The following is a 24,418-nucleotide window of genomic DNA, read 5'->3' on the forward strand; positions in this document are numbered from 1 at the left end:
ATACAGTTTGGCTTTTATCCCTTATTTTCACTGTCAGGGGCTCAGTGGCCTCCTCCCTCTTCCTACCTGCTCTCCCAAAAGAGACAGACCTGGCTCCCCTTTCTTTCCTACCAGCAATTGCCATGCTGCAAACCAGAGAGTGGAGATATCAGGCTCTGTGGTGCAATAGAAAGCATGTTGGACTTTTAAGCTGCAACAAAATACAGGACTATGTAGCACTTTAAAGACAAACAAGATGGTTTATTAGATGATGAGCTTTTGTGGGCCAGACCCACTTCCTCAGATCAAATAGTGGAAGAAAATTGTCACAACAATATATACCAAAGGATACAATTAAAAAAACCGAACACATATGAAAAGGACAAATCAAATTTCAGAACAGAACAGGGATGCGGGGGGGAAGGTAAATGTCTGTGAGCTAATGATATTAGAGGTGATAATTGGGGAAACTATCTTTGTAATGGGTAAGATAACTAGAGTCTTTGTTAGGACCCCGCCGTAAAGTGTCGAATTTTAGCATGAATAACAGTTCAGAGGATTCCCTTTAAAGTGCAGTTTTAAAAGGCTTTTGAAGCAGGAGGCAGGTAATTAAGTCATTGAGATAATGTCCTTTCTGAGTTAAAATGGCAAGAAACTGGGTTTTTTTCTGTATTTTGTTTCAGCTACCCTAGACTAACATGGCTACTTTTCTATCACTCTTTTAAGCTGCAGTGATTCATGTGAGCCCAGCTAGACATTCAAAGTTTGTAGGTTCAAGTCCCATGAGTCTCACTTTTGCTGCTTTCTCATTTCCAGGGCACAGCTTTTACAGAACAGGCAATCCTTAGGGTGAAACTGGGGTGGGCTTGAGTCCAGACAGTTCCCAGCTGACCCCAGTGAGGATGGAGGGAAGGGCTGGTTCTTGTGGCTGGGGCTGGGCGTTGTTCTGAAAGGCTTCAGGTGCCATTAGATCGTTTTATCCCTCCCTGTCTCCTACCGGTGCTGAGCAACACTCAGGCTATGTCTGACCTACACTGCTCTTCTGGGAAAAGCTACGCAAACTTCAAAACCCAGTTTGTGCAGCTTTTTCTTCTGCTTTTTTTTTTTTTGTGTGTGTGTTTTGGAAGAGGCTTTTCCGACATTTGGCCTGTTACACTGGGCAAGTCACACAAGGGAGGCAGCAGGCAGAGCTGGCCCAATGCACCAGCCTCCGAGGGCAGGGAGGCCAAGGCACAAGCAGCTGCCTGGCCTAATTTATCTGGCTTCCCCAGGTTGGCACCCAGGAGCATTATCAGCTGACGTTACCCCCCTCTGTCACATGAGCGTTGGGCTCATCAACAGGCTGGTCAGCAGCAGCTGCAGTTACCTGGGCACCGCAATAAGAGAAGACCGTGTGTTTCTGCCTGGCTTTGAACCAGGGACTTTTTGCGGGTTAGGCAAACATGATAACCACTACACCACAGAAACACATTTCAAGGCATGGAACGTGGCTGACTGTTCTGTTTCTAGCTCTTTCTAACACCCTGGTCTGGAGGGGAGGGGGATGCTCCTTGTGAACACTCCACCTCTTGTTCTCAGGGAAGCACCTAATTTCCTCACCAGCACCTTGAGATTTGTAGCTCAAAGCTGGAGCTGCTGTGGAAGGAGGTGAAGCTACAGAAGCTAACCGGGGACAATCAGTGGGCGGAGGGTTATTTTTTCTCCCCCCTGGGCTGATGTGGCTAGAACTGAGGAGAAGAAAATCCTCTTCCCTTCTCCTCAGAAGATGGAAATTGCAGTTGGTTCTCTCTTTGGTTCTACTAAAGCTGGACCCCACGACTAGACTTTTTCTTTCTAAAACCCTGGTGAAAACTGAGAGCCAATTGCTCACAGGCTGAGAATGTGAGTTAAGGAAGGGCACCACCCAGCATAGGGCTTGAACCCATGACCCTGAAATTAAGAGTCTCACGCTCTACCAACTGAGCTAGCCAGGCTGCCTGCAGAAAAAGTTCCTAATATCCCATCTCAGTGTAACAGGAGCCATGTGTTCTCCACTGCCTGACTCAAGGCTCTTTCTTGCCCCTAATGTGGGGTTCTGGTCTGTGGAGAGGTTTGAACTCGAACCCCACTCCCGACACACCCACTTCTTTCCCCACAAGGAACGGCCCCATTTCCATCTCTCCAGGGACTGGTCCGTTCTCTGCAAAATGCTCAACCTGTTTCATTTTCTGCAGGAACGAGAGGGATCCATGCGCCCTGTTCCCCAGTGAGAGGTATGTGTCCTCTTCCCCCCTTTCCACAGACACAGCAGGCCAGGGGGCCCCTTCCTACTTGGCCTCCCACAAAGCTGGGGTGCCAGAGGCAGGCTCTGACTGGGAGACACTCCCAGCAGCCAAGCACATTTCTCAGGCAGCCCCTTCCCTGCGCAGGGGGTACAGGTCACATGCCTGGGTGAATAAGAGCTTGTGGGGACTGGCCAGGGCTTCAAGCAGGCAGCTCCCATTGGCCACAAACAAGCTGGGAGCAGGGACCAGGCATGAAGCCTTTTCCTCTACAGCAGAGAGACACAAAGGGCCCAGCAGCCCCTTCTCTCAGCTGTGCGTGGGGGCAGGGCGAGCAGGGAATCTGCCTGAGGCTTCTTGCTGCCATGTTGGGTGGCTTCATGGGCTGGATCCAGCCCGCTGGCCTGTATTGCCCAGGCCTGGCTTAGAGGGAACCTTGGCTCTGGCTGTGGGGGAGGGGCGCTGTGGAAAGGCCAGTCTGGCCTTCCTGGGCAGGGCATGATGACATGCGGCAAAACATCCTGGACAGAGAATTACAGGCCACACAGGCCTTTTATCACAGCCAAAGTAGCTCAGTGGGGAGAGCGTTAAACTGAAGATCTAAAGGTCCCTGGTTCAATCCCAGGCTTTGGCATGCTCTAATAGGGGCTAATTACTTCATGTTGATGGAAGTTGATGGTTTTGCTTAGAGCTGTTCTCACAACCTGCACTGCAGGAGAAAAGGGGAGATGAGCTGCATCCTGGGGCTCTTCCTACTTTCTCTTGGCCCTGGGTCTCTATCCTGCCACAGGGCAGGTACAAGGGCTACAGTTGGGGGCAATCAGGTGACACCACAAAAAACACTCCCTGTTGGCTGTGCTGGAACATGGCACCACATGAGCATGTTGCTAACACCCATGTCTCCCCCCCTCAGGACCACTAGAGATGTCCAGCAGCTCTGTCCTTGCACCCTGGGGCTGTCTGTCTGGGCCATACACTCACACACACTGGCCCCTCCCTTTCTAGGACAGGGCTCCTGCTGTTCCTTGCTTTACTCAACCTGAGAGTTGGGCTTATCCCAAGCAGCAGGGGCTGTGTTTACCTGGGGAGCCACAAATAGCAGCAGAACCCCTGTTCCCACTTTTTGCTTGGCTTTGAACCAGGAGCCTTTTGCACATTAAGCAAACACGATAACCACCACCCCACAGAAACATGCTTGTCAGTTTTTTTCTGTACATAAACTTGGACAAATATTCTGTTACTAATTCTTTGGCCAAGGCAGAGCAAGAGCAGGGAACAAGACCCTCCCCCCCCCAATACTTCTCTAGACCCTTTCCTCCCAACATGGGGGGGGGGGGGCTGTGCGCCTCGGGAGGAGTGACCCACATCATATCCCCAACATTTCTGCCCTTCATGGATGGACCTTTGGGGGCAGGCCCAGACACTCCATCCTCTCACTCAACTCCTATCACACACTGGAGCAGGGCAGCCCCCAAGGGTAGGGCTGAGCCATGGACAGAGGCTGCAGGAGCTGAGCGTTTCCCTAGAGCCCAGGGACCCATAACGAGGCACCATGCGCCGTGTCTCTCTCGGAAGGCGCAGAAAGGGATTGACTGGGGACAGGGAGAGTGGCTCAGGGGTTGTGCAGCTTGTTGCCTGGTTAGGGGTGTGGCCAAAACACAAGCCTCGCTGTGAGCAGGATTTGAACCTGCGCAGGGAAACCCTATTGGATTTCAAGTCCAACACCTTAACCACTCGGCCACCACAGCTGTGGAGTCAGCAGTGTCCCAGGATCAGGGAAAGTAGTAAATAATCCCAGTGCCCAGGCCTGACCTCACCCGCCCCACAGAATTCACTCAGCAAACCTGTCTTCCAGCGCACAGGGCAAGCTTGGGGGCTCATTGCTGGGCCCTGGGGTGAAGCATTAAACCAGCCCCCTCCTGCGGGGCCTATGAGTGTTGCTGTCCCTGCTGTACAGACAGGGCCATGGGGGCAGAGAGAGGTTCATTGAATGGGCCAAGTTCACCCAGCTAGTTAGAGTCAAAATCTGCCCCCAGCTCCCTGCCCCAGCCACCGACGTGCTGACTCCCTGGCTGCCAGGGGGCTGTTTGCATTGGCCTCTTTTGATGTCTTTTCTGCTGTGAGACATTGGGACAGTTGGCCAGAGCGTCCCACAGTTGCCATCTCCCTCTGTGCAGGTGCTGTCCAGAGCCCCGACTAGCAAACGCTGACACTGCTGTTAGGTCCAAACCAGAGGGGAGTGTTTAAGGGTTATTTCAGAAGAAGGGTTTTCTCCCCAAATAACTGCATCTAAACGTTGTTTTTTATTTCATAATAAAGCATTTTGAAACAGCGTCCGGACGCAATTATGCAAATGTAGCGCCGGATATTTAAATTCCGGTTTCATTTACAATTTTGAATGTCTCCATTTGCATCCCTCTCCTGAAGGAGACTGCAAGTGTTGACATGTCCTGGGTGTTGCAACCTCCCAGTACTCACCTGATGTTCCCTCCCCGCTGCCTGAAGACGTTTGGGAGTCCTCCTGCATCCCCTGGAGCTGCAGGTCATCAGCGTTGTCATCCTGAATCTGCAGCCGCTGCTTCCCAGGTGTCTCCATCCCAGACTCCACAACGATCCCTGGAGACAGGGTCTCCCCACACCCCGGGATTCGGTCCAGTTCCTCACAGTATGCACAGTGCTGCAGTGCTTCCCCAGAGCGGGACCTGCCCTCACTGGCCCTCACATACCCCTCCCGCAATTCGTTTACCTTGGGTCTGACTTGGTCTAGGATGCAGGAGGGGGAGGTGGCCTTTCTCTGCAAGGCCATCAGCCATTGGGCCATATGTTAGATAATTTCATGGAGGTTAGGTCCATAAAAGGCTAGTAGCCAGGGGGTAGAAATGGTGTCCCAGGCCTCTGTTTGTCAGAGGCTGGAGACGGATGGCAGGAGACAAATCGCTTGATCATTGTCTTCGGTCCACCCCCTCCGGGGCACCTGGTGCTGGCCACTGTCGGCAGACAGGACACTGGGCTAGACGGACCTTTGATCTGACCCAGTACGGCCGTTCTGATGTTCATATGTTCACAAATGTCCACATCCCTCCTCCTGGACTGCCGGGCCTGCAGAGACTCCTCCTCGGATCACAGCTCCAAGAGGGTCTTTATCTCTGGCCCAGACACTGACAGTGCCCAGTGTTTCTGCCCCTTGTTTGGTCCTGTGACTAGGGCCAGATTAAGGCCTGGGCTAGCCGGGCAGCTGCCCTTTATAGATGCCATCAGGCACCTCGTGCCTGGCTCTTGGATTGCGGGCTGCAGTAGCTCCCAGCAGCCACCCTGCAGCGGCTGCCCGGGGCGGGGGCCTCATGAACCCCTGCAGCACTGGCCAGCAGCGCCCTCCCCCCATGGCTGCGGGGCCCTGCATGGCCAAGCTCAGCCTGCCCCAGGTGCCCTAAGGCTGCCCACCAGCAGCGGTAGCCGGGCTGGGCCAGGCACGTGCATCCTGCCACCGCCAGCTACATGCATGCGCCCTCCTCCAACCCGGGGCGCAATTGAACTGTCAGACCGGGGCACCAGAATGGCTCAGTCTGGCCCTGCCTGTGATGTGTCCCTGAAGGGGTCTCTGGGGGTTGTGCCTGTGACATGGCTCTCCGGAAGGCAGACGTGCTCCATCTTAGGCAAAGGACCCAGAAACAACACTTTACAGCAACAAACACGAGAACAGCTCTTGGTCCGCATCCCCGGGCCACACAGAGTATCCAGAAGTCACTTCCCCACCTCTCCCTTGGCTGCTCTAGAGTTTAGCCCAAAGTCTGATAAACTCTACTCTCCCACCCAACAACCTCAGGGACTCCTCTTCCGCCCGGCTCCTCACACCACAGAGAGTGCAGGGCAGCCACTACCCCAGCATCACCACTTCTGGTCTTTGCCTAATGGCCAAGAAGTTATGCTTTACCCAAACCACACAGGCACCCTCTCACCTCTGGCTAGCCTCATGGCAGACGTGGGCTTCTCTCACTAATTTTCCCAGCAGCTTTGCATACAGGCATTGCTGGTATAGTGGTGAGCATAGCTGCCTTCCAAGCAGTTGACCTGGGTTTGATTCCCAGCCAATGCAGTGTAAAGAGAAAGCATCAAAGCTCCTTGCTGAGCCTTTTTACTTGAACCCTGAGAAAACAGGCACAAATGGGTTCTGCAGCTGTGGGCTGCCTCTCACAGCTCTTCATCCTCTCTGAGAGCATGCACAGTAATGCGGTTCCTCCCTCACATACCTCTGCTGCGATTCCTTGACCTTGGCTCTGACTTGGTCTAGGATGTGGGGGTAGGAGGGAGGTGGCCTTTCTTTGCTAGACCATTGGCCATTCAGCCATAAAGGTACACATTCCTCCGCATGGACTGCAGGGCCTGCAGAGACTCCTCCTGGGATCACAGCTCCAAGAGGATCTTTATCTGTGTCCCAGACAATGACAGTGCCTGGCGTTTGCTGCCCCTTGCTTGATTTGATTCCCAGCCAATGCAAGGTAGGAAGAGAACAGGCAAACTCCTGGGGAAGAACTTATTTAACCCTGAGCAACAGGCACAAGTGGGTCCCACAGCCAAGGGCTCCCTCTCACCGCTTTTCGTGGGGAGCAGCTCAAACAAAACTAACTAACATGAGAAAGTTAAAAGGTTTAATCTCTTTAATAATTTAAATGCAACTCCCCAGATGCAGCCCTAGCAAAATGGCTTGACTAATTATGTAATTAACAGTGAGTTTCCATGAGCAACAGTAACCTACAGAAGGTTTGGAGAGGGCGGGGCCAGGTCTGGTCACTGCTGAGGGAATCCACTCAGAGAAAATTGCTCAAAACCAGGACTGCTTACAGCCCTTGACTGTAGACCTTTCCGAAATAGGCCACAAACCAGTCACACTGAGCACTTCATCGGCCAGTCCAGCCCACAAGAAGCCTCATGAGCAAAACCCCTCAGATACCCCAGCTCTTCCTGTTCCACAATCAGCCCTGGGCTTATACACAGGTGAGGGGTTATAGAGCCCAATCTCTCCAACCCAGAACAGATCCACCCTGTTCCAAAGAACCAGCCATGAATCCCTGGTCAATTTAAACTTTAGATCATACCCACAAGATCACAGTGGACCAATCCTTTAGAATCTAAAGGTTTATTAATAAAAGAAAGAAAAGGTTGAGAGTAAGGTTGTTAAGGAGAATACATTATATACATCAATCAACAAGTTCTTGATGCAGGATCTTAGCGGAGAGGTTACAAACTGCTAGCATAAAAGTCTCTGGCATACATCGTATGTCAAGATGGGTCAGCAATCCTTCCCGTGTCTCTGTCCTTAGGAAAGTTGCATCTGGGATAAGAAACAAGACTGAAGACAAGATGGAGCCCCCTCTCATGGCATTTGATATTCATTTCTGGTGTCTCCCAAGCTGGAGCTAATCACATGGTCAAGTGACCTGTCTGTTTCATATGCCAGCAACCACTGTGGCCTGGCTGCTTTGCAGTTTTCCACATGCATTCCCCAGGTGTGTACTAGCCACCCGGAGAGCCATTGTCCTTGGAGCTGTACTGATTATCACAGTCACTCATTGGACATTCCTTCCTCATGACAGGCAGTCCATACACAGCATCAGCATAGACCATAGTCATAACTCCCCATGAAAATTCCAAACAAGTACATGAATACCTTACATAGAATCAGCACAATATCAGCTTTTGTTTGACACCTTACATGGCCCACTTTTACCAAATTTGGGGCAAACAGTTCCCTGTGATGACAGCAGCGATCTCTATGCTCACCTTAAAATCCAATAATGTGACAGGGGCATCAAGAAAGGGTTGGGGTCTTGAGAAATATTCTGGGATACAGAAACAGGCAGGTGTCTGGCCAGGGGTAAGGTGCAGTATGTGGCCAGGAGAGAGGGTACAAGAAAAAAGGAGGGTGTCAGAGCAAGCTGGGGGTGCTAACTGCTGGGGGAAAGGGAATTGAGGAGATTGGGAGGCAGTGTCTGGGGAATGACAGAAAATATTACCTGGTTTTGGGCCCACTTGAAGCAACATCTCCAGCCACACTGTCCCGGTCACCCTGGAGGAAGGCTTTGCTGCTGCAGCAGCCACACAGACCAGGACCAGCCCCAAATACCGAAGGCACCACTACTGCACCCATTCAGTCCAGGGCTGGAGGTGTTGCTGCTGTAGCCATGCAGCCCAGGACCAGCCCCAGAGGCACTCTGACATGGCCATGTGGCCCTGAAGGCCAGTAGTGCAGTGGCAGCAGTGCCTCTAGTGGTGGTCTCAGGTTGTGTGGCAAAGACTCAGCCTAGGGCTGCCTCCTTTCTAGTGGCTACATAGCACGAAGAGGGGGTGGGGCTAAGCTCCTTCCCCCTTAGCACATCCTCATTTGGAGGTGGGGCCTGGCACTGCCTTGTTGACAGGATCAAAGCCTTAGGTAGGCTGGATTCTGCCAATAGAGAAAATTTTGCTCACCACCACTATAGGGTTTCTCACCTGTGTGGGTGCAACTATATACAACAAGGCTTGAACTCTCGCTACAGCATATCTCAAAGTCAGAGCAATTGAAGGATTTCTCTCCTGTGCGAGTTATCTTATGGATAACAAGGTGTTACCTCTGACTGCAGCATTTCCTACAGTCAGAACAGCTGAATGGTTTCTCGCATGTGGGTTTTCCTATGTCTAAGAAGGTGTGCCCTGTCACTGAAGCTTTTCCCACAGTCAGAGCAGCTGAAGGGTTTCTCTCCTGTGTGGACTCTCCTATGGATAACAAGGTTTGACCTCTGACTGAAGCTTTTCCCACAGTCAGAGCAGCTGAAGGGTTTCTCTCCTGTGTGGGCTCTCCTATGGCTAACAAGGTGTGAGCTCCGACTGAAGCTTTTCCCACAGTCAGAGCAGCTGAAGGGTTTCTCTCCTGCGTGGGCTCTCTTATGGCTAACAAGGTGTGACCTGTCACTGAAGCTTTTCCCACAGTCAGAGCAGCTGAAGGGTTTCTCTCCTGTGTGGGCTCTCCTATGGATAACAAGGTGTGAGCTCCGACTGAAGCTTTTCCCACAGTCAGAGCAGCTGAAGGGTTTCTCTCCTGTGTGGACTCTTCTATGGGTAACAAGGTTTGAGCTCCAAATGAAGCTTTTCCCACAGTCAGAGCAGCTGAAGGGTTTTTCTCCTGTGTGGGTTCTCCTATGGCTAGCAAAGTTTGACCTGTCACTGAAGCTTTTCCCACAGTCAGAGCAGCTGAAGGGTTTCTCTCCTGTGTGGGTTCTCCTATGACTAACAAAATTTGACCTGTCACTGAAGCTTTTCCCACAGTCAGAGCAGCTGAAGGGTTTCTCTCCTGTGTGGGCTCTTTCATGTTTGATAAGAGTTGCACAGTCACTGTAAGCACAAGGTGAATGTTGATGGGGGATTTCCTTTTGAACAGTTTCTGTGTTTGTTTTCAACCTTCTGCTCCTGTGTCTGGATTTATCCTGTCCTGCTCCTGGATGGTTTCCCTGCTGCATTTGTAGGCTATGCTGACTCTCACAAGTCTCTCCTTGCTCAGGACTCTGAGAAACATGCCCTTCAGATCTTCCCACTAACACCCCACATGGAGCCATTCGCTCAGGTCCTTCCTCCTGAAGACTCCTCTCACTGTTCTCATTCAGCATCCCATCACCTGCTGGGATAGAAAGAGAAACCACAGAGGAGACATTCACTGTGCTGAGCTGAAAGAAAAATTCTGAATGGTGAACATAAAATGGGGGACACGCCCAAAGAATGGCTGGAAAGATTCAAAAATCATGAGCTGAGTTCACTCGGCTCCTCCATAACTCTTTCTCCACCCAGCACTCTCAGACAGAAGTTGAAGATTCGCTGAAGAGCCAGTCAGACTTGATGAAAACACACAACCATCATCTACTATGAGAATACAGATATTGGTGAGAGTCAGTTTAGGTGATTTCTCACCTGTGTGGGTGTCCCTGATGATATCCCCTTCCTCACATCCTTGGATATCCGGGATCTGCAGCTCTTCCTTTCGCTCCACCCAAGAGAGCAGATGATCTTTGGAGACTGGAAATCCTATTTGGGGAGCAATTAACCAAGTGCTGATCTTGTTCATTAAGGTCTTTGCCATTACTACTTCCAAAGCCAGGATCTGAGTTTCCTACCCAGAGAGGCTCCTTCCCCCACCTTCCAGAGACTGGTCTCTGGCTGGTACAAGATCCCAGGACACACTAATTCCATCCTTCCCCCACACCACTACCATGTTGGGAATAGCCCAGCTGAGTCCCATGGAGAACTGAGTGCTCTGCTGCAGTCTCCAGGATACAACTCAGTCTCCCTTAGGGCCTGTTCTATATTGGGCAGGACAGGAACACACTGCTCATAAGGGGAGAGCTCTAGGACTTTCAGGCCTGACAGACACCCCTAGCCAGGACTCAGATTTGAGCTGCCACATGTGAGGTTACTAGGGCTGGGAGGGAAAGGACCCAACAGAGCTCTAGAGCCCTATGGGCTCTGCCCACAAACCTCTTGGCTAGGGGCTGGACTTGCCCTGCTCTTGGGCTCAGATGCTCTACCTGAGCCAGAAGGAGGCTGGGGAAGTTGCCTGATCAGTAAAATAAATTCTTTGCTGGCCACTTCAGGACCTGCCAATGCTCCATATTCCTGATCCTGACTGACTGTGCCTGGGGTGGGCCCTGTCAGCTGCCCACCACAGCTGTCAGTCCTGCAGACAGCCAGAGCAGTGCCAGGCTGTTCCTGTGGCCAGCCAAGGTGGAGACAGGCTGGGCTGCTTCTCTGCTGCTCGTAGATACTCCTGCAGCTCAGCTCCACTTCTGCAGCCTTGGTTCTACTCTGCCAGCAGCAACAGCCCTCCTCTTGCGGCCAGTCTGGTCTGCCATTTAGTGCCGCTCTGGCTTGCATGGAATCTACTAGAGGCAGGGAAGGACTCTGAGATGGCGCCTTCCTTCCAGGGGCTCAGCACAATAGCACAAGGTAACTCTGCAGACACTAAGAGCAGCTGCCCTCTTCCCCACAACTCTGGTACCTGCCATTCCTGCGTACGCCCTTCCACTAACACCTCCAGCCAAGGCACGACATGGATGAGATGGTGGAAACCACAATGAGACCTTGGCTGTGGGAAGAGCAGCACCAGTATTATGTCACTGAACCTCCTCTCACACAGGACCCAGGATTACTGGGGCAGATACTGCTGATATTGGGGGTTCTGGCAATGAAGGACCCTGAACCAAACCCAACCCAGCTGCTCCAGAGCCCACCCAGTTTCTGTTACACAAGGGGACAGGAATCCTCACCCAGCCAGCTCACAGCCTCATAATTCTCCCGCATTACATTCCTGTAGAGGGCTCTCTGGCCCGGGTCTAGCAGAGCCCATTCCTCCTCAGAGAAATACACAGCCACCTCCTCGAAGCTCACCGGCTCCGCCACAGCCATTTCCTGTCCCTGGCTCTGCAGGCCGGGGGCTGAGCTGGAGTCAGACATGGGTGTTCTGTAACCTGGCAGGGGGAGAAGGGGAATTGGAGATATTTCAGAAGGGGCTTTAATCCTTTCCACACCCCAATTCTGTCCAGACTCTGTTCTTGGTAAAAAAAATGCTGGATTCTGCAGTTTTGGGTAAACGTTGAGTCTAGCTATTCTATAAACTCCACACACGAGTTAGATCCGAAAGCCGTATTTATTTCTCTCAATACCTGGCTTGAGTTACATTACTTTGCTCGCAACAATGGGATTCAGTTCTCAGCACCCAGTATTTCTGCTATCAAGCCACATATTCATCTGCCTGAACATGGACATAGGTTTAATTTAATTTGGGTTGCTGTATTTATAATCCTTAGTCTTCATACATTGATTTGCAGCCCAAACTTGGGATCTCTCATCTGACACAGACTTTATAAATCCTCTCCATAACAGAGAGGAAGTGAAGTTAATATGAGCATTCTAATGCATATTATTAAACATGTGTGCCAAGAGTGTTTGCAGGATGAGGCCTTAAAATTCATGGATTCATGGCATCAGAAGATATCCTTAGCCATGAAGTCTGTCCCCTCTGCGGCACAAGCCATTACACTTAGCCCAGCTACCCAGGCACAAAGCTATTTCCCCACAGCATGTTTTCTAGAAAGTTGCCTAGTGTTGATTTGAAGACATAAAGAGATGGAGAACTTTGCTCATTTGTTTCAGCAGCTAATCCTCTTACCCATCAAATAGTTGTGCCTTCTCTCTAGCCTCAAACTCTCCGGATGCAGCTTTCAGTTATTGACTCTCACTGAACTGTATCCACCAGACCAGGGGTGGGCAATTCATTTTGATTGGGGGAAGGGAAGGGCACTCCAAGATTTTGGAAAGTGGTTGAGAGCTGCACTCTTCCAAGACATCAAGCAGGAAATACAGCGTATGGGATGGACATTGCAAGAAGAAGGGAGCTTTGGGTAAGGGGTTGGGATGCAGGAGGGAAAGAGGGATCTGGGAAGGAGTTTGGGTGAAGGAGGTAGGTGTGATCTAGGGCACTGGATTAACCAACTACTCATAAGATATTTAAAGTAAAGTTAATTTAGAGAAGCAACTAAGTGGAAAAATAAGGGGATGAGGGTTACTTGGATGCAGGAAAAGAACAAAGAGTTTGGGTAAGTGGAGTGGGAGGCAGGAGTGGGGGGCAGAGAACTAGATGGGGAAGGGAGAGGTTGGGGTGCCAGAGGCAGGCTTTGGCCAGGAGACTTACCTAAGTGACTCCCGACCAGCAGCCAAGCACCTCTCTGAGGCAGAAGGGAGCCTGCTCAACCCTCAAACTGGCTATGGGGCCACGTGGGTGTGTGAATAAATATGAGCCGGAGGGGAGGGGGCACGGTGCTTCCTTTCTGGCCAGAAACCAGCAAATGAGATTGTCCTCGTAGTGGAAGCAATGCCTGTAGCCTTCCCGCTTCATCTCCGGTGAAGTGGCTTGCAGGTGGGAAGTGGCAAGCATGGAACTAGCCCATGGCTCGCCAAGCATCAGTGGGCTGCGTCCAATGGCCTGGCGAGCTAGACAGGCTGTATTTTGCCCAGGCCTGCACTAGACTGAAGAGCCCTTGCGTATCCAGAAGTTTCTCACCATAAACAAACTGATACCATGGAAGCCAATCAGCTCTCAGCCTATTTATTGTTTGAAACCAACCCCATATTGAAACTGACTGAGCAGTGAAATCTGAACCTGAAGGTGCCGTCCGTTGTGTGCTTTAACTTCACCCCTTTAGCATCACACCTTGTAGATCAGGGTTTCTCAAAGTGTCTGCAGGTCCCAATGCAGTGCCCCTGGGGCTCCTCACTTGATCAGTAGGTGAGATTTAGGGCTGTGTGCACCGTGGTCACTGGGTTTGGTTGGTAACTTCAATGACAATCCCATGAAGATATTTTCACAGGAATTTTCTCATTTAAAAAATCTCCACCTGCAAACTCACCTTGTCTAAAAGCTTCCAGGGATTTTCCTCTTGCTCTCTCCAGTGCAGAGGCCAGAGTGTCTGGTGGGGAAGGGATAACAGAGGTGAGATTCCAGGCTCTCCTCTTTATAACAACGTCCCCACGCTGAACTCTGCATTTCACTTGTATCAGAGACCAGACAGACACACACTAAAGTGCTTAGTATGAAAAGGTCTGAAACCTTCCATGTCCTCTCTTGCTTGGGCACCTCCCAGCAATGGAACCAACATCTCTGCAGCCTCATCCCCACCCCAGGAGACACAAACTGAAAGTGAGATTTACTTTTCCCTCCTCATCCCCTCCCACCTGGTTTCTCTCAGTCACTAACCACCTCTTGTCATAACCTAGAGCTGCGCTGGGCGAAGACGTTGTCGTGACATTAACTTTACCTATTTGGATCTCTTGACACCAACGGGAGGCTCAGAGTTTGCAAACCCCTGGCTCTATGTCGGTCTGTTTGCTCAGTGCCTCTAAGGAGAGCAGCATGATGGGGCCGTCATTCTCCATATGGGAATTGAGGCAGGGGAAGGTTGGCTTCAGAGGCCAGATTCAATAGTTTCTAATAGTTAAACAACTTTCCCCTACTCCCTTCTAGGTACCTTTGAATTCCCTCAGAGTCTCTGACAGCGCAATCATTTTCTGGGAGAAAGCATTGACTTGTTCTTCCAGTTCAGGGGAAATCTCTTCTGGTAGCTGGAACTGCCCCGTCTCACACCTGGACAGAAACAATTCCATGCGATTCTATTTCATTTACTGCTGATAAGTTCTGGTTAGTGAGTCTCAGCTCTAACAGGCCTGGAGTTAGAATCCTCCAATTTTCCCACCCTGAGAGCAGGGGCAACACAGTCCATGGCTGTGCAACCTTACCCTGAAAGGTCCCACTGCTGTTCTTCACCTCTGGCCCAGAGAGACCAGCTGGGGACAAAAGTGAAATTGAGTTTCAATGGCCAATTCACTCTTTGGCCTCCAGGCGATGAGGGACAGGATGTTCCCAGGTGAAGGGCTGCAGGAATCTGCCCACTAGGAACCAGACTGAGACACCAGCTTCTCTCTCCCCTGCTCCTTCCACACAGGTCTCTAAACATCCCTCAGGTAAGAAAGACTCTGGGTCCCTGCTGCCCCGGTCTAAATGGCTGTGTCTAGACTGGCAAGTTTTTCCGGAAAATCAGTTGTTTTTCCGGAAAAACTTGCCAGCTGTCTACACTGGCCGCTTGAATTTCCGCAAAAGCACTGACGATCTCATGTTAGGTTGTCAGTGCTTTTCCGGAAATACTATGCTGCTCCCGTTTGGGCAAAAGGCCATAGATTCCGTGACCTAATGGGGCTTTGCCTGTGACTCTGCAAAGCACAGTCACTCACATGGCAGCAATGCACACGCCGAGTTACACCCAGATCGGATGGCAGGACCTCAGCACTTGTGCCTGCATAGTGGGTCTCCCTAGCTGAGGAGCAGAAGTTATGAGGGGTGGAGAGGGAAGCTGTGAGGAGATGGGGGCAGGGCGAGAGGGGGAAAGAAGAGGGAAGCAGGTGTCCAGTTTGGGACTGGAAGCCCCTGGCCCAACAGGCTCCTGGAGATGCCAGGCAAAGCCACTGGCCCAGGCTGTTGAACACCTAGTTTGCGGCTCCACAGGCTCCCTACCAGCCTGAGTGGGCATATCTGGCTCTTAGCATTTGAGCAACTGGGGGCAGGAGGAGGGGATCAGCTGGGCCAAGGCAGAACAAGAACCACTCTTGGGCAGCATGGTGAACAGGGCTGGCCACTGACCAGGCTCCCTAACTTTAATCCAAGCCCCTTCCCTTCTGCCCCCCCTCGCACCCAGTTCCTGGCTAGAACGGCTGCCTCACTGCCAGCCCTGCTGCTTGGCATGGTGCAGTCATGGGGCCAAGGGCAGGGGAATCCTCAGTGTGAAGAGCAGCTGGGGGCTGGATGGGGGGCCTGGAGTGCAGGGGGCAGGAGAGAGGGATGGACCAGGGGATGTCTGGCTCAGGGGTGGAGTTACAGCTTCTCCCAGGATCCCCTCAGTGTATTGTTCCCAGCATGGTATATCAATTGGGGGACATATTAATGTGGCTTGGGGTTTTTTTGGGGGGGAGGAGAGGTGTCTTTCAACTGTGTTTTCAACTACAGGGTTTCATGTTGATAAGCTAAATTTCAGAAAACTGAAGACGTCCCTGACAGCGATAACAACCGTGAATAAATTGTACCAAAACACCAACACTGAGCCTGCCACTTGCAGAACCTAGTTTCATTTATAGATGTGGTACAAGAATAAAATGACCCCTAAGAAAAGATGGCCAGGCCCACTTTTGCCAGATGCTAAGCACTATAAATTAAAATTGAACACTTAGCAATTGGAGCAAAAATGGTGGAAGCAGAATGCAAGCCACAGTTCATTTGGCCATGCCAGAAAGGATGGAACTCTGTGTTCATGGCTGTGGAGAGAATTCGGTGCATACTGAATGAACAAGAAAGATCCATGAGAAATGTGTTCCCAGGACTCCAAATTTAGTATGCAAGAAGCAGTTCTTCGCTTTATGCTTTTCTTTTTGTTAATTCCCCCCGCTGATCATTCTGTATTTTTATTAACATTACGTATTGGCTGTTCAAAAGGCTGAATCTAGCAGAGCTGGTTTTATTGGCAGAGTATGCCATGGTTATGGGCCCAGTGGTGAAGGCACTAAATAGTCTCCAAGCAGAGACAAGCACACTAAAGGAATGGATGCTGCATAAATTATACCAGCTTCAGGGCATAGCCGAGTTTGTTGTTTTTTAAGTTTATCCTGTACAGGCGAATGGTCTGGTAGCACTTTATAGACAACAAACCTTATAGATGGTGTCACAAGCTTTCGTGGGCACAGCCCACTTCTTCAGATGACTGGAGTTTTGAGTTTAGGATGTGCAGAGCCAAAATAAATAGGTCTGCAGATCCTAAACTCAAAACTCCGGTCATCTGAAGAAGTGGGCTGTGCCCACAAAAGCTTATGATACCATCTAATGTTTTGTTTTCTATAAAGTGCTACAAGACCATTTGTTGTTTTTTACACTTAAATTATACTTGATGGGTTCAAAACTGGAAAGAAACATGATGCCCTCTTGAGGCCACTGGTAGATAGATTCCAGTGCACCATTCAGAAATGTTTTGGTGAAATAATTGAGGACCTGGAGCTAATAGCAACGGACATCTTGATGCCAAATATTAGGACCACTTGGAACATGCATTAAACTGGGATTAGAAAAGGTAAGACTGTCATTTTAGACAAATTAAACTACAAAGAAGCTTGATGGGTATTTGGCGTCTTCAGGAGAGACTGTGGATCTGCTGCACTCTTTTCCTAGTATTAGGAAGTTGTGCACGAGGGCCAACAGACCTCTGTCTCCATCAGCTGCCTGTGAGAGATTCTTCTGTGTGATGGACTCATTTTTTCATAGAAGAGCAAGGACTGGTAATTTTGAGAAAAAAATGCTCCCATGGCTGAACAAACATTTTGGAAATTAATCATTACAATGGAAAAAAGCACACCGTGAATGTGAACAAAATAAATACATTTCTGTAATCCGACTTGTATTTAATTTGGTCCCTCTTCATCTTTATAAATGAAGGTAGTGACTATCGTTAAATTCCATCATTGAAAAATGTATAGTATAGGTGTGCATATAATATAGAATTATAGTGTGTGTGTGTGAGAGAGAGAGAGCGAGAGAGAGAGAGAGAGACCTGTAATAACTTGGGTGGTTAAGCATAGGGTTCCATAGGACAACTAATTTTTATTTTTTAATACTTAAGTACAATTAAGATAAGATACTTTCATACTTTCACTGAAGTAGTTTTACATAAGATTACTTTGATTTTTATTTACTTACATAAAATAAATGTACTTTGAGTTGCATTGCGCAGAGTAATTACAGTACATTTGCACAGAGCACAACAATGACTATGGGTTGCAGAGACAGGAGAGCAATTCTGTGAGTCCTGGTAATAAGACAAGAGAAATGTTCAAAGTGCGAGGGGGGGGGGGTCTGCAGCCTCCTGGGCCTGCTCAGTGCCTCCCAGGTGAATAACTACACACCGCACCATAATAACTTGAATTCAGGAACCAATCCTTGGAACAAACGTCGGTGCCAACTCTGCCCACATATATACACCAGCAACACCATCACAGGACCTAACCAGATCAGCCATACTGTCACTGGTACATTCTCCTGCACATCTACTAACGTAATATATGCCATCATGTGCCAACAATGCCCCACTGCTATATACATCAGCCAAACTGGACAGTCCCTACGTAAAAGAATTAATGGACACAAATCTGATATTAGGAATGGCAACATACAAAAACCTGTAGGGGAACACTTCAATCTCCCTGGACACACAATTGCAGATCTAAAGGTAGCCAACCTGCAGCAAAAAAACTTCAGGACCAGACTTCAAAGAGAAACTGCTGAGCTACAGTTCATCTTCAAGTTTGACACAATCAGCTCTGGATTAAACAAAGACTGTGAATGGCTCGCTAACTAGAAAAGCAGCTTCTGCTCTCTTGGAATTCACACCTCCAGATCAGCTGCTAGAAGTGGGCCTCATCCTCCTTGATTGCATCCACCTCATCATCTCCAGCCTGATCCTGGCCTGCATATTTATACCTGCCTCTGGATATTTCCACTACATGCATCTGACGAAGTGGGTCTTTGCCCAGGAAAGCTTATGCTCCTACGCCGCAGTTAGTCTATAAGGTGCCACAGGACTCCTCGTCGCTTTTCCAGGTGAATAAGGGATTAAAATAAGTGTTGAAGCAAATAAAAAGGCCCCTGGCCAGGGCCACTCTCTGACTCGCACCTCATGCCCCTGGGGAAGCTGCTTTAACCCCCCTGCCCCCCACGCTGGGGCTTTGCTCTCGGTGTTGCAGAGTTTACCTGGCGCCCCGCCCCCCACCAGACCTGAGTCTGCCCAGACCCCACCCTAGCCCCGCCCCCCGCATCTCACAGCGCGTGCGGGAAGAGAGAGAGGCTGCAGGAGAACTGCTGCGCACGCGCAGTGCCCAATCACTGGCACAGTCTCTCAGGTGAGCATCCTCCCTCCGCGCGCTGCCCGGCACCAACCAGACGCGCTGGGCAGAAGCCGGGACTGGCCCACGTGGGCATCTCTCGGCCCCGCCCCCGCAACAAAGGGCCGGTCCCAGCGCCCCGCGCGCGCACCCGCCGCAGCTCCCCCGCCCGCGCAGCCACGTGGGGCCCAGAGCGAACCTGCAACCCCAGCAGCGCGCGCCGGCCCCGCCCACCTCGGGACCCCCCGCTCCCAGCCCTGCAGGGAGGGAATCCCCCGGGTCGCTACACGCGCTGCAAAAGCCCCGCCCCACCTGCGAGCCGGCCCGGGCTCCGAGAAGCGGAAGTAGCCTCTGGCCGGGGGGCGTGGCCAAGCAGCGCCCGGTCTGAGCTAAGCCCTGGCGCTGGAGTCTGGTCGGAGTCACGGAGCTGCTGCGCATGCGCGGTCTGACGGGCCGCCCCGTTCTACTCCGCCGCGGTCGGGTTTTCGGCGGGTCCCGCCCATCGCTCCGCGCGCGGGCAGGGAAAGGGACCAGACTGCGCCGCGGTTACTGCGCATGCGCCGCGCTCCCTGAGCCGGGAGCCGTTGTGAGGGGCCGTTGGAACCGTTACTCGCTGCTGGGTAGGGGAGGGAGCTGGGGGGAGGGGCTGTGACCTGCGCTGCTGGTGGGTCCGGCGCTGGGTATCGGGGCGCGCCCGCTGGGGGCAGGGAGGGGGCGGGTCCGGCTGGACAATGCCCCCCCCCGGCTCTTGGCGCTTCCTCGCGCTGGTCTGGCTGGGTGGTGCCGGGGCATTTCTCGTAACCCGGGGGCGAACCCGCAGCCACGTGGGGCCCACCCGGGTCCCTGCAGCCTCAGCCCCGACCGGCCGCGGCGCTACAGCTGGTCACGTGTCACCTCGCTCACGCGCGGGGGGGCTCTGCCCCCGAACCCCCCCTTGTTACCCGCGCGGAGGAGATCCAGGGGCTTCGCTGCTCCCCCAGCTCAGAACCATTCCCCCGCCCGCTCCACAGCCCCGCCCCCCGGCACCCACAGCCCCGCCCCTTCAGCCCCCCCGCCCGCTCCACAGCCCCGCCCCCCGGCACCCACAGCCCCGCCCCTTCAGCCGCCCCGCCCCTCTTCCCGGCAAGTCCCTGGTTGCTCCGCCCGCCGTCCCCGGCTCCTCGCGCTGCATCCCCCCCCCCCCCCCCCCGGCGGGCCATGGCTCCAGCTCCCCTGCCCCAAACCCTGTCAGGACAGACACCGGCTCCCTCCCCCAGCGCCCGACACTCTGGTTTCTGCCCGTCCCAAGGGAGCGTTGGCCCCAAGTCACTGGCACCTCCCTGCTGAAAGCAAACCCAGCGCCTGCAGCCAGTCCTATGGCACCGGCACCAGCGAGTTACTGGCCCAGGGAAGGGAAGGGGAGTTACAGCGAGCGCAGCAGCCGGACACGCACCCGGCGCGCTCCTGCCTGGCCCAAGGGAATGGAGGCGCCTCGCTGTGTCCTGTAGCACCAGCCTGCGCCAGGGAACTGCACATTCCTCAGTTTGTGCCCAACCCTCCCCCCACCATCCCCCTCCCTGCCCCACCCCCAGTGTCTAAGTGTCTTTCCGCCCTGGCTCGTCCTTCCCTCCCCAGAGCTCACACTGATCAGAGGGTTTGGGGCCGGTTACGCCTCTCTTGGCCCTGCAGCCAGTTGTGGGATCTCCCCACCCACACGGGCAGTTTGGCCCCTCACAGACTTTGTCTCTCTCCCCTGCAATTTCATGCATCATCTTCCCGCCACAAACAAACTGGGGGGGGGGGGGGGCTTTTTTGGGTCGGGGCCACGCACACGCACTGAGTGAGAAGCAAGAAAAACCCCTCACTGATGTGGCCCACACACCAGCTGGAGTGGTGGGCGGGAGGGAGGGAGGGGTGGCTAGAAAGCCAGTGCAGGCTCCCCAATATCAGGGGGTTCCTGGAGCTTCAGGGGCCACATCCAGGCAAGTCCTGGGCTGTAGGTTCTCTGCTCCTGCTTTACAGCGTGAGCCAGGCAGCTTTAAGCAAACACGGACACCGAACAGGGATTCTCCGGGCCCTAGAGCCAAGCTGGGCCACGGCGGGTTTGCAGGAGGCTGCAGCTAAAACGTTTCCCTGCGTCCTGTCCCTGGCTCTGCAGGCCGGGGGCTGAGCTGGGGACAGACATGGGTGTTGCAGCCTGGCAGGGGAGAGGGGCCATTGGAGACATGTCACAGGGGCTTTCACCCTTTCTAGGGAGGTTACATTTCTATTGCTCAGCGAATGGAGGCAGATGCAGGGCTGCTCAACCCGCTTTTTTAAGGCAAGACCTTTTATTAGGTTCTGTTGAGAGAAGGACAAGCTCTGGAGGGAGGGGGCTCTTCCGCAGGCCTCGCCCTGTTGGTCACATTCTGTCTCCAGGCCACAGCTCCGATGTCCCTGGAGTGGACCCGAAGGGGCGCCAGGGGGCCCATGCAAAGGGCTGGGGCTGCAGACGATCATTAGGAGGCCCCCGTGGGCTGCTCGTCCCTCAGCTCGGGGAGTCTGTCCGGGTGCAACAGGCAACAGACTCTACCGCCCCCCCCCCCCCCAGTCACCTGCTGATGCGGGATTGATGGGGAGGCTCGCTCACCCGCTGCCCCCGCCCCGCTGACACGCACAGGAGCAGCCCGAGGCGCGGGTGTTTCCACGGGAGGTGGCAGGGGGCGGGCGCCAGAGGGGACAGGAGCAGCCCCACGGGTGCGGGGTCCCCCGCTGTGTCACCGTCCTCCCCGAAACGCACAAGCGCCGAGGGGGAGGCGCGAACCCGCAACGGCCTCCTCCCCGCAGCCACGTGGGGCCCACGCGAGACCCTGCAGCCCCAGCCCCGCCCCTCGGACGGGACCGCCAAAGAGGTGGGGGCTGGTCACGTGTCCGCACCGTCACGCGTGGGTGGGCGGGGGAGACGCCGCAAGTAGTCGCGCGGGAGGCGAACAGCAGCGCGCGCCGGTCCCGGCCCGCGGCACGTGGCGCTGCCTCCCCAGCCCGGCAGTGAGGACCCCCCCCCCATTGCTACGGAGCCGAGATGGGGGCGGGGCTAGAGAGTTGGGGTCCCGATCTCACCGGCAGCTGCTGGACCGGCCCCTCGCGTGGGGGGTGTTTGCAGGGGCCGCACCCAGCGGGCGGGGCTGGGTCCATTTCACACCCCGGTTCCCCCGGCTCCATCCCTGCAGACACGCTCCGGGCTCGGCTGCTCAGTCTGCCCCCCCCCCCCCGTCCCATCTCTGCCCCCCCCACCCCAATCTCCAGCGCCCCAAAGGCCACAGACCCTCCCTGCCCCCTGGCACCCACAGCCCCGCCCCCTTCACAGGCACCCCGCCGGCTCCCCTTCTCCCGGGGGGGGGGGGGGAGGAGGTGCGGGGTCTGCGAGGAGCGAGGGCGCCTGCAAGTCTCCGCCTGTGGCCAGGCTGCAGGAGCGGGGCTGCTCCGCCCGACGCCCCCTGGGTCCTAGCGCCCTGCCATGTAGGGGCTCTTTTCCCCACGCGTGTCCCTGGCTGCGCGGGCTGCTTCCCCTCCCCCTCTCCGCGTGCCATGGAGCTGCCAGGGCGATGGCTCCAGCTCCTCTGGGTTCTTGTGGATTGAACCGCTCCCTCCCCGCCCTTACTTCCCCCCCCCCCCAGGAGTCCCTACTTCCATGGTTGCTGCTGGAGGCTGGTATCACACCTGCTCCCCTCCCCCCTTGCTGCTTCTGCTGGTCCCCCACCCTACAACCCCCTGACACTGCGCTGGGAGCTGGGACATTCCCACCCCCGTGGGGTCCCTCTCCACTCTGACTGGCCATGGGGTACAGGCTGGGATGCGGGGGTGCGTCTGTCAGTTTCCCCTCCTGCCTCTCTCCAGACTTTGCTATAGGGCTGGGACATTCCCAGCCCCATGTGCTGCTGCCCCTCCCTGCCCCACCTGGCCTGTCACCAGCCCCTAGAGCAGGGGTGCAATATTGCCATGGATACAGGATACGCCTGTCACAATGAGCAACCTCTGCCTTTGCCCATCCCGCTCGGGGGGAGGGGGGGCGGACACCAGAACAGGAGGCCAAGGGCTCCTCCCACTGTTGAATGTGGACAGGTCTGGCCTGGCCTCTTTCTCCCCAGTTCCCCTGCCCCTCCCCTTTCCCCCTGGGCTCTGTCCCCCACCCTGGCCAGAAGCTGGAGCCCTGCCCAGGAAAGAGAAGCCCTGAGGTGGCAATGCAGCTGGGGCCATCACAGGCCCATCCACCTGGGGGGGGAGGTGGCTCAAAAGCTGCCCCTGGCTGATGGATTGGCCCTAGCAGCCCCTGCCCAGGGCAGATGGAGGGTCCATGGATCCCCCCTCCCCCACTGCCCAGATAGCTCTTACTGTGATGTGAATGGGGTAAGAACCACAAGGGCAGTGGTGGGGACCCTCAGACTCTCCACCTGTCCTGGATGGGGGTGGGGACATTGGCTGGGACTGCTCATGGGTCCCTCACTGGTGTTCCCTGTAAGCTGAGCGCTTGGGCAGCCACTCAGGAGAGATTCAGGTGTTGCCCAGCTGATTAGCAGAGCCCCGGCAGCCTGTGTTTCCATGGGTGGTGCACATCTTCACCTGCTTTGGTGCACACAACAGCATTTATTCTACAAATAGATGGAAACAAATTCAAGGGAACCCTCCTCCCCCAATCCAGCAGGACAGCCTGAGTGACAGACAGCCTGCTCCCTCCCCAAGCCTCACAACACTCTGGTTTCTGCCCGTCCCAAAGGAGCGTTTGCCCCAAGTCACTGGCACCTCCGGGCTGAAAGCAAACCCAGCGCCTGCAGCCAGTCCTATGGCACCGTCACCAGCGATTTACTGGCCCAGAGAAGAGAATGAGAGTTACTCACGGTGAACGCAGCAGCTGGACACACACCCACACACACAGTGCGCTCCTGCCTGGCCCAGGGAATAGAGGCACCTCTGGTGAGCCAGCTCGGTGTGTCCTGTAGCACCAGGCTGCCTGGGGCCACTGCAGATCCCTCAGTTTGTGCCTAACCCTCCCCCTACCACCATCCCCCTCCCTCCCTGCCCCACCCCCAGCATCTAAGCCCAGTAGAGAGAAAGTTCTTCCTACCCTGGCTTGTCCTTCCCTCCCCCAGAGCTCACACTGATAAGAGGAATGTTTGGGGCCCGGCTCCTCTTCAAGGGCACAAGGAGGAGGGGAGCAGCCAATAGAGTCTTTTTCCCACAATGCTCCATGGTGGCTTGTCTGGTGTCTGGAGCTTCCTGTGCCAGGCAAGAGATGCCCCCTTCCCCCCCCCCCCCCCGACACACCAGGGTCTCAGACTTTCCTCTGCCCCTCTCCCGGCCTTGGGCTGCTCCCGGTGTCACAACAAACCCTCATCCAGCCCTTGAGCAACACTGAACCATCACCCAGTGCCACAGGCACAACCAGTCCCTGGGGGGTCAGCACCAGCAGCAACCCCCAGCATTTCCCAGAGTCCAGCCCCTGCCCTGTCTCTGCCAATCCAATGGCTGTTTTAACCACATGGACACCCCAGGGAGCCAGCTGACTGCCGACCCAGCTTGTGCCAGTGCTTGGGGAGGTCTGGGGCCTGGACAGAAGCTGGCACTGGGCTGGGCAGTGTCACACAGGCCCTGCATGTCTGTGGTGAGTGGCCGTGTGACACACACCGCACACTGACCGTCACGGGGAGCCATGTCACAGCACTGGACGGGCTGAG

The 24,418-nt window shown here is 54.2% G+C and overlaps 2 protein-coding genes and 5 non-coding genes across 9 annotated transcripts in view; 3 read left to right on the forward strand and 4 right to left on the reverse strand.

The window, feature by feature from the left end:
- The window catches only part of LOC142821516 (uncharacterized), a 369,045-nt gene that overhangs the window by 67,999 nt on the left and 276,628 nt on the right, over window positions 1–24,418 (forward strand). The window lies entirely within an intron of this gene.
- TRNAV-AAC (transfer RNA valine (anticodon AAC)) lies at window positions 1,374–1,446 on the reverse strand. The gene has a single exon. It is a non-coding gene; the product is annotated as a tRNA-Val (tRNA).
- Window positions 1,880–1,952, reverse strand: TRNAK-CUU (transfer RNA lysine (anticodon CUU)). The gene has a single exon. It is a non-coding gene; the product is annotated as a tRNA-Lys (tRNA).
- On the forward strand, window positions 2,802–2,874 carry TRNAF-GAA (transfer RNA phenylalanine (anticodon GAA)). The gene has a single exon. It is a non-coding gene; the product is annotated as a tRNA-Phe (tRNA).
- TRNAS-UGA (transfer RNA serine (anticodon UGA)) lies at window positions 3,907–3,988 on the reverse strand. Its single transcript has one exon. It is a non-coding gene; the product is annotated as a tRNA-Ser (tRNA).
- On the forward strand, window positions 6,262–6,333 carry TRNAG-UCC (transfer RNA glycine (anticodon UCC)). The gene has a single exon. It is a non-coding gene; the product is annotated as a tRNA-Gly (tRNA).
- Window positions 7,374–19,705, reverse strand: LOC142821543 (uncharacterized). The gene is made up of 6 exons (XM_075912786.1): window positions 19,670–19,705; window positions 14,285–14,400; window positions 13,667–13,726; window positions 11,528–11,728; window positions 10,176–10,289; window positions 7,374–9,888 (listed from the first exon to the last, which is right to left on the reverse strand). Exons 2-6 carry the CDS (start codon window positions 14,319–14,321, stop codon window positions 8,870–8,872), a joined length of 1,431 nt encoding a protein of 476 aa, XP_075768901.1. The 5' UTR covers window positions 14,322–14,400; window positions 19,670–19,705; the 3' UTR covers window positions 7,374–8,869.

Source organism: Pelodiscus sinensis, chromosome 31 (genome assembly GCF_049634645.1).
Source record: "Pelodiscus sinensis isolate JC-2024 chromosome 31, ASM4963464v1, whole genome shotgun sequence".
In the NCBI taxonomy this organism is placed as follows: domain Eukaryota; kingdom Metazoa; phylum Chordata; order Testudines; family Trionychidae; genus Pelodiscus; species Pelodiscus sinensis.

Bases quoted from the DNA above. Each gene is read 5' to 3' on its own strand.
- LOC142821543 (XM_075912786.1), bottom strand. From the start codon at position 14,321: ATGATTGCGCTGTCAGAGACTCTGAGGGAATTCAAAG. The intron at 11,729-13,666 runs GTGAGTTTGCAG...TCCCCCTGCCAG, and splicing joins CCTGGAAGCTTTTAGACAAG to GTTACAGAACACCCATGTCT. The intron at 9,889-10,175 runs GTGAGAAATCAC...TTTCTATCCCAG, and splicing joins CATCAGGGACACCCACACAG to CAGGTGATGGGATGCTGAAT.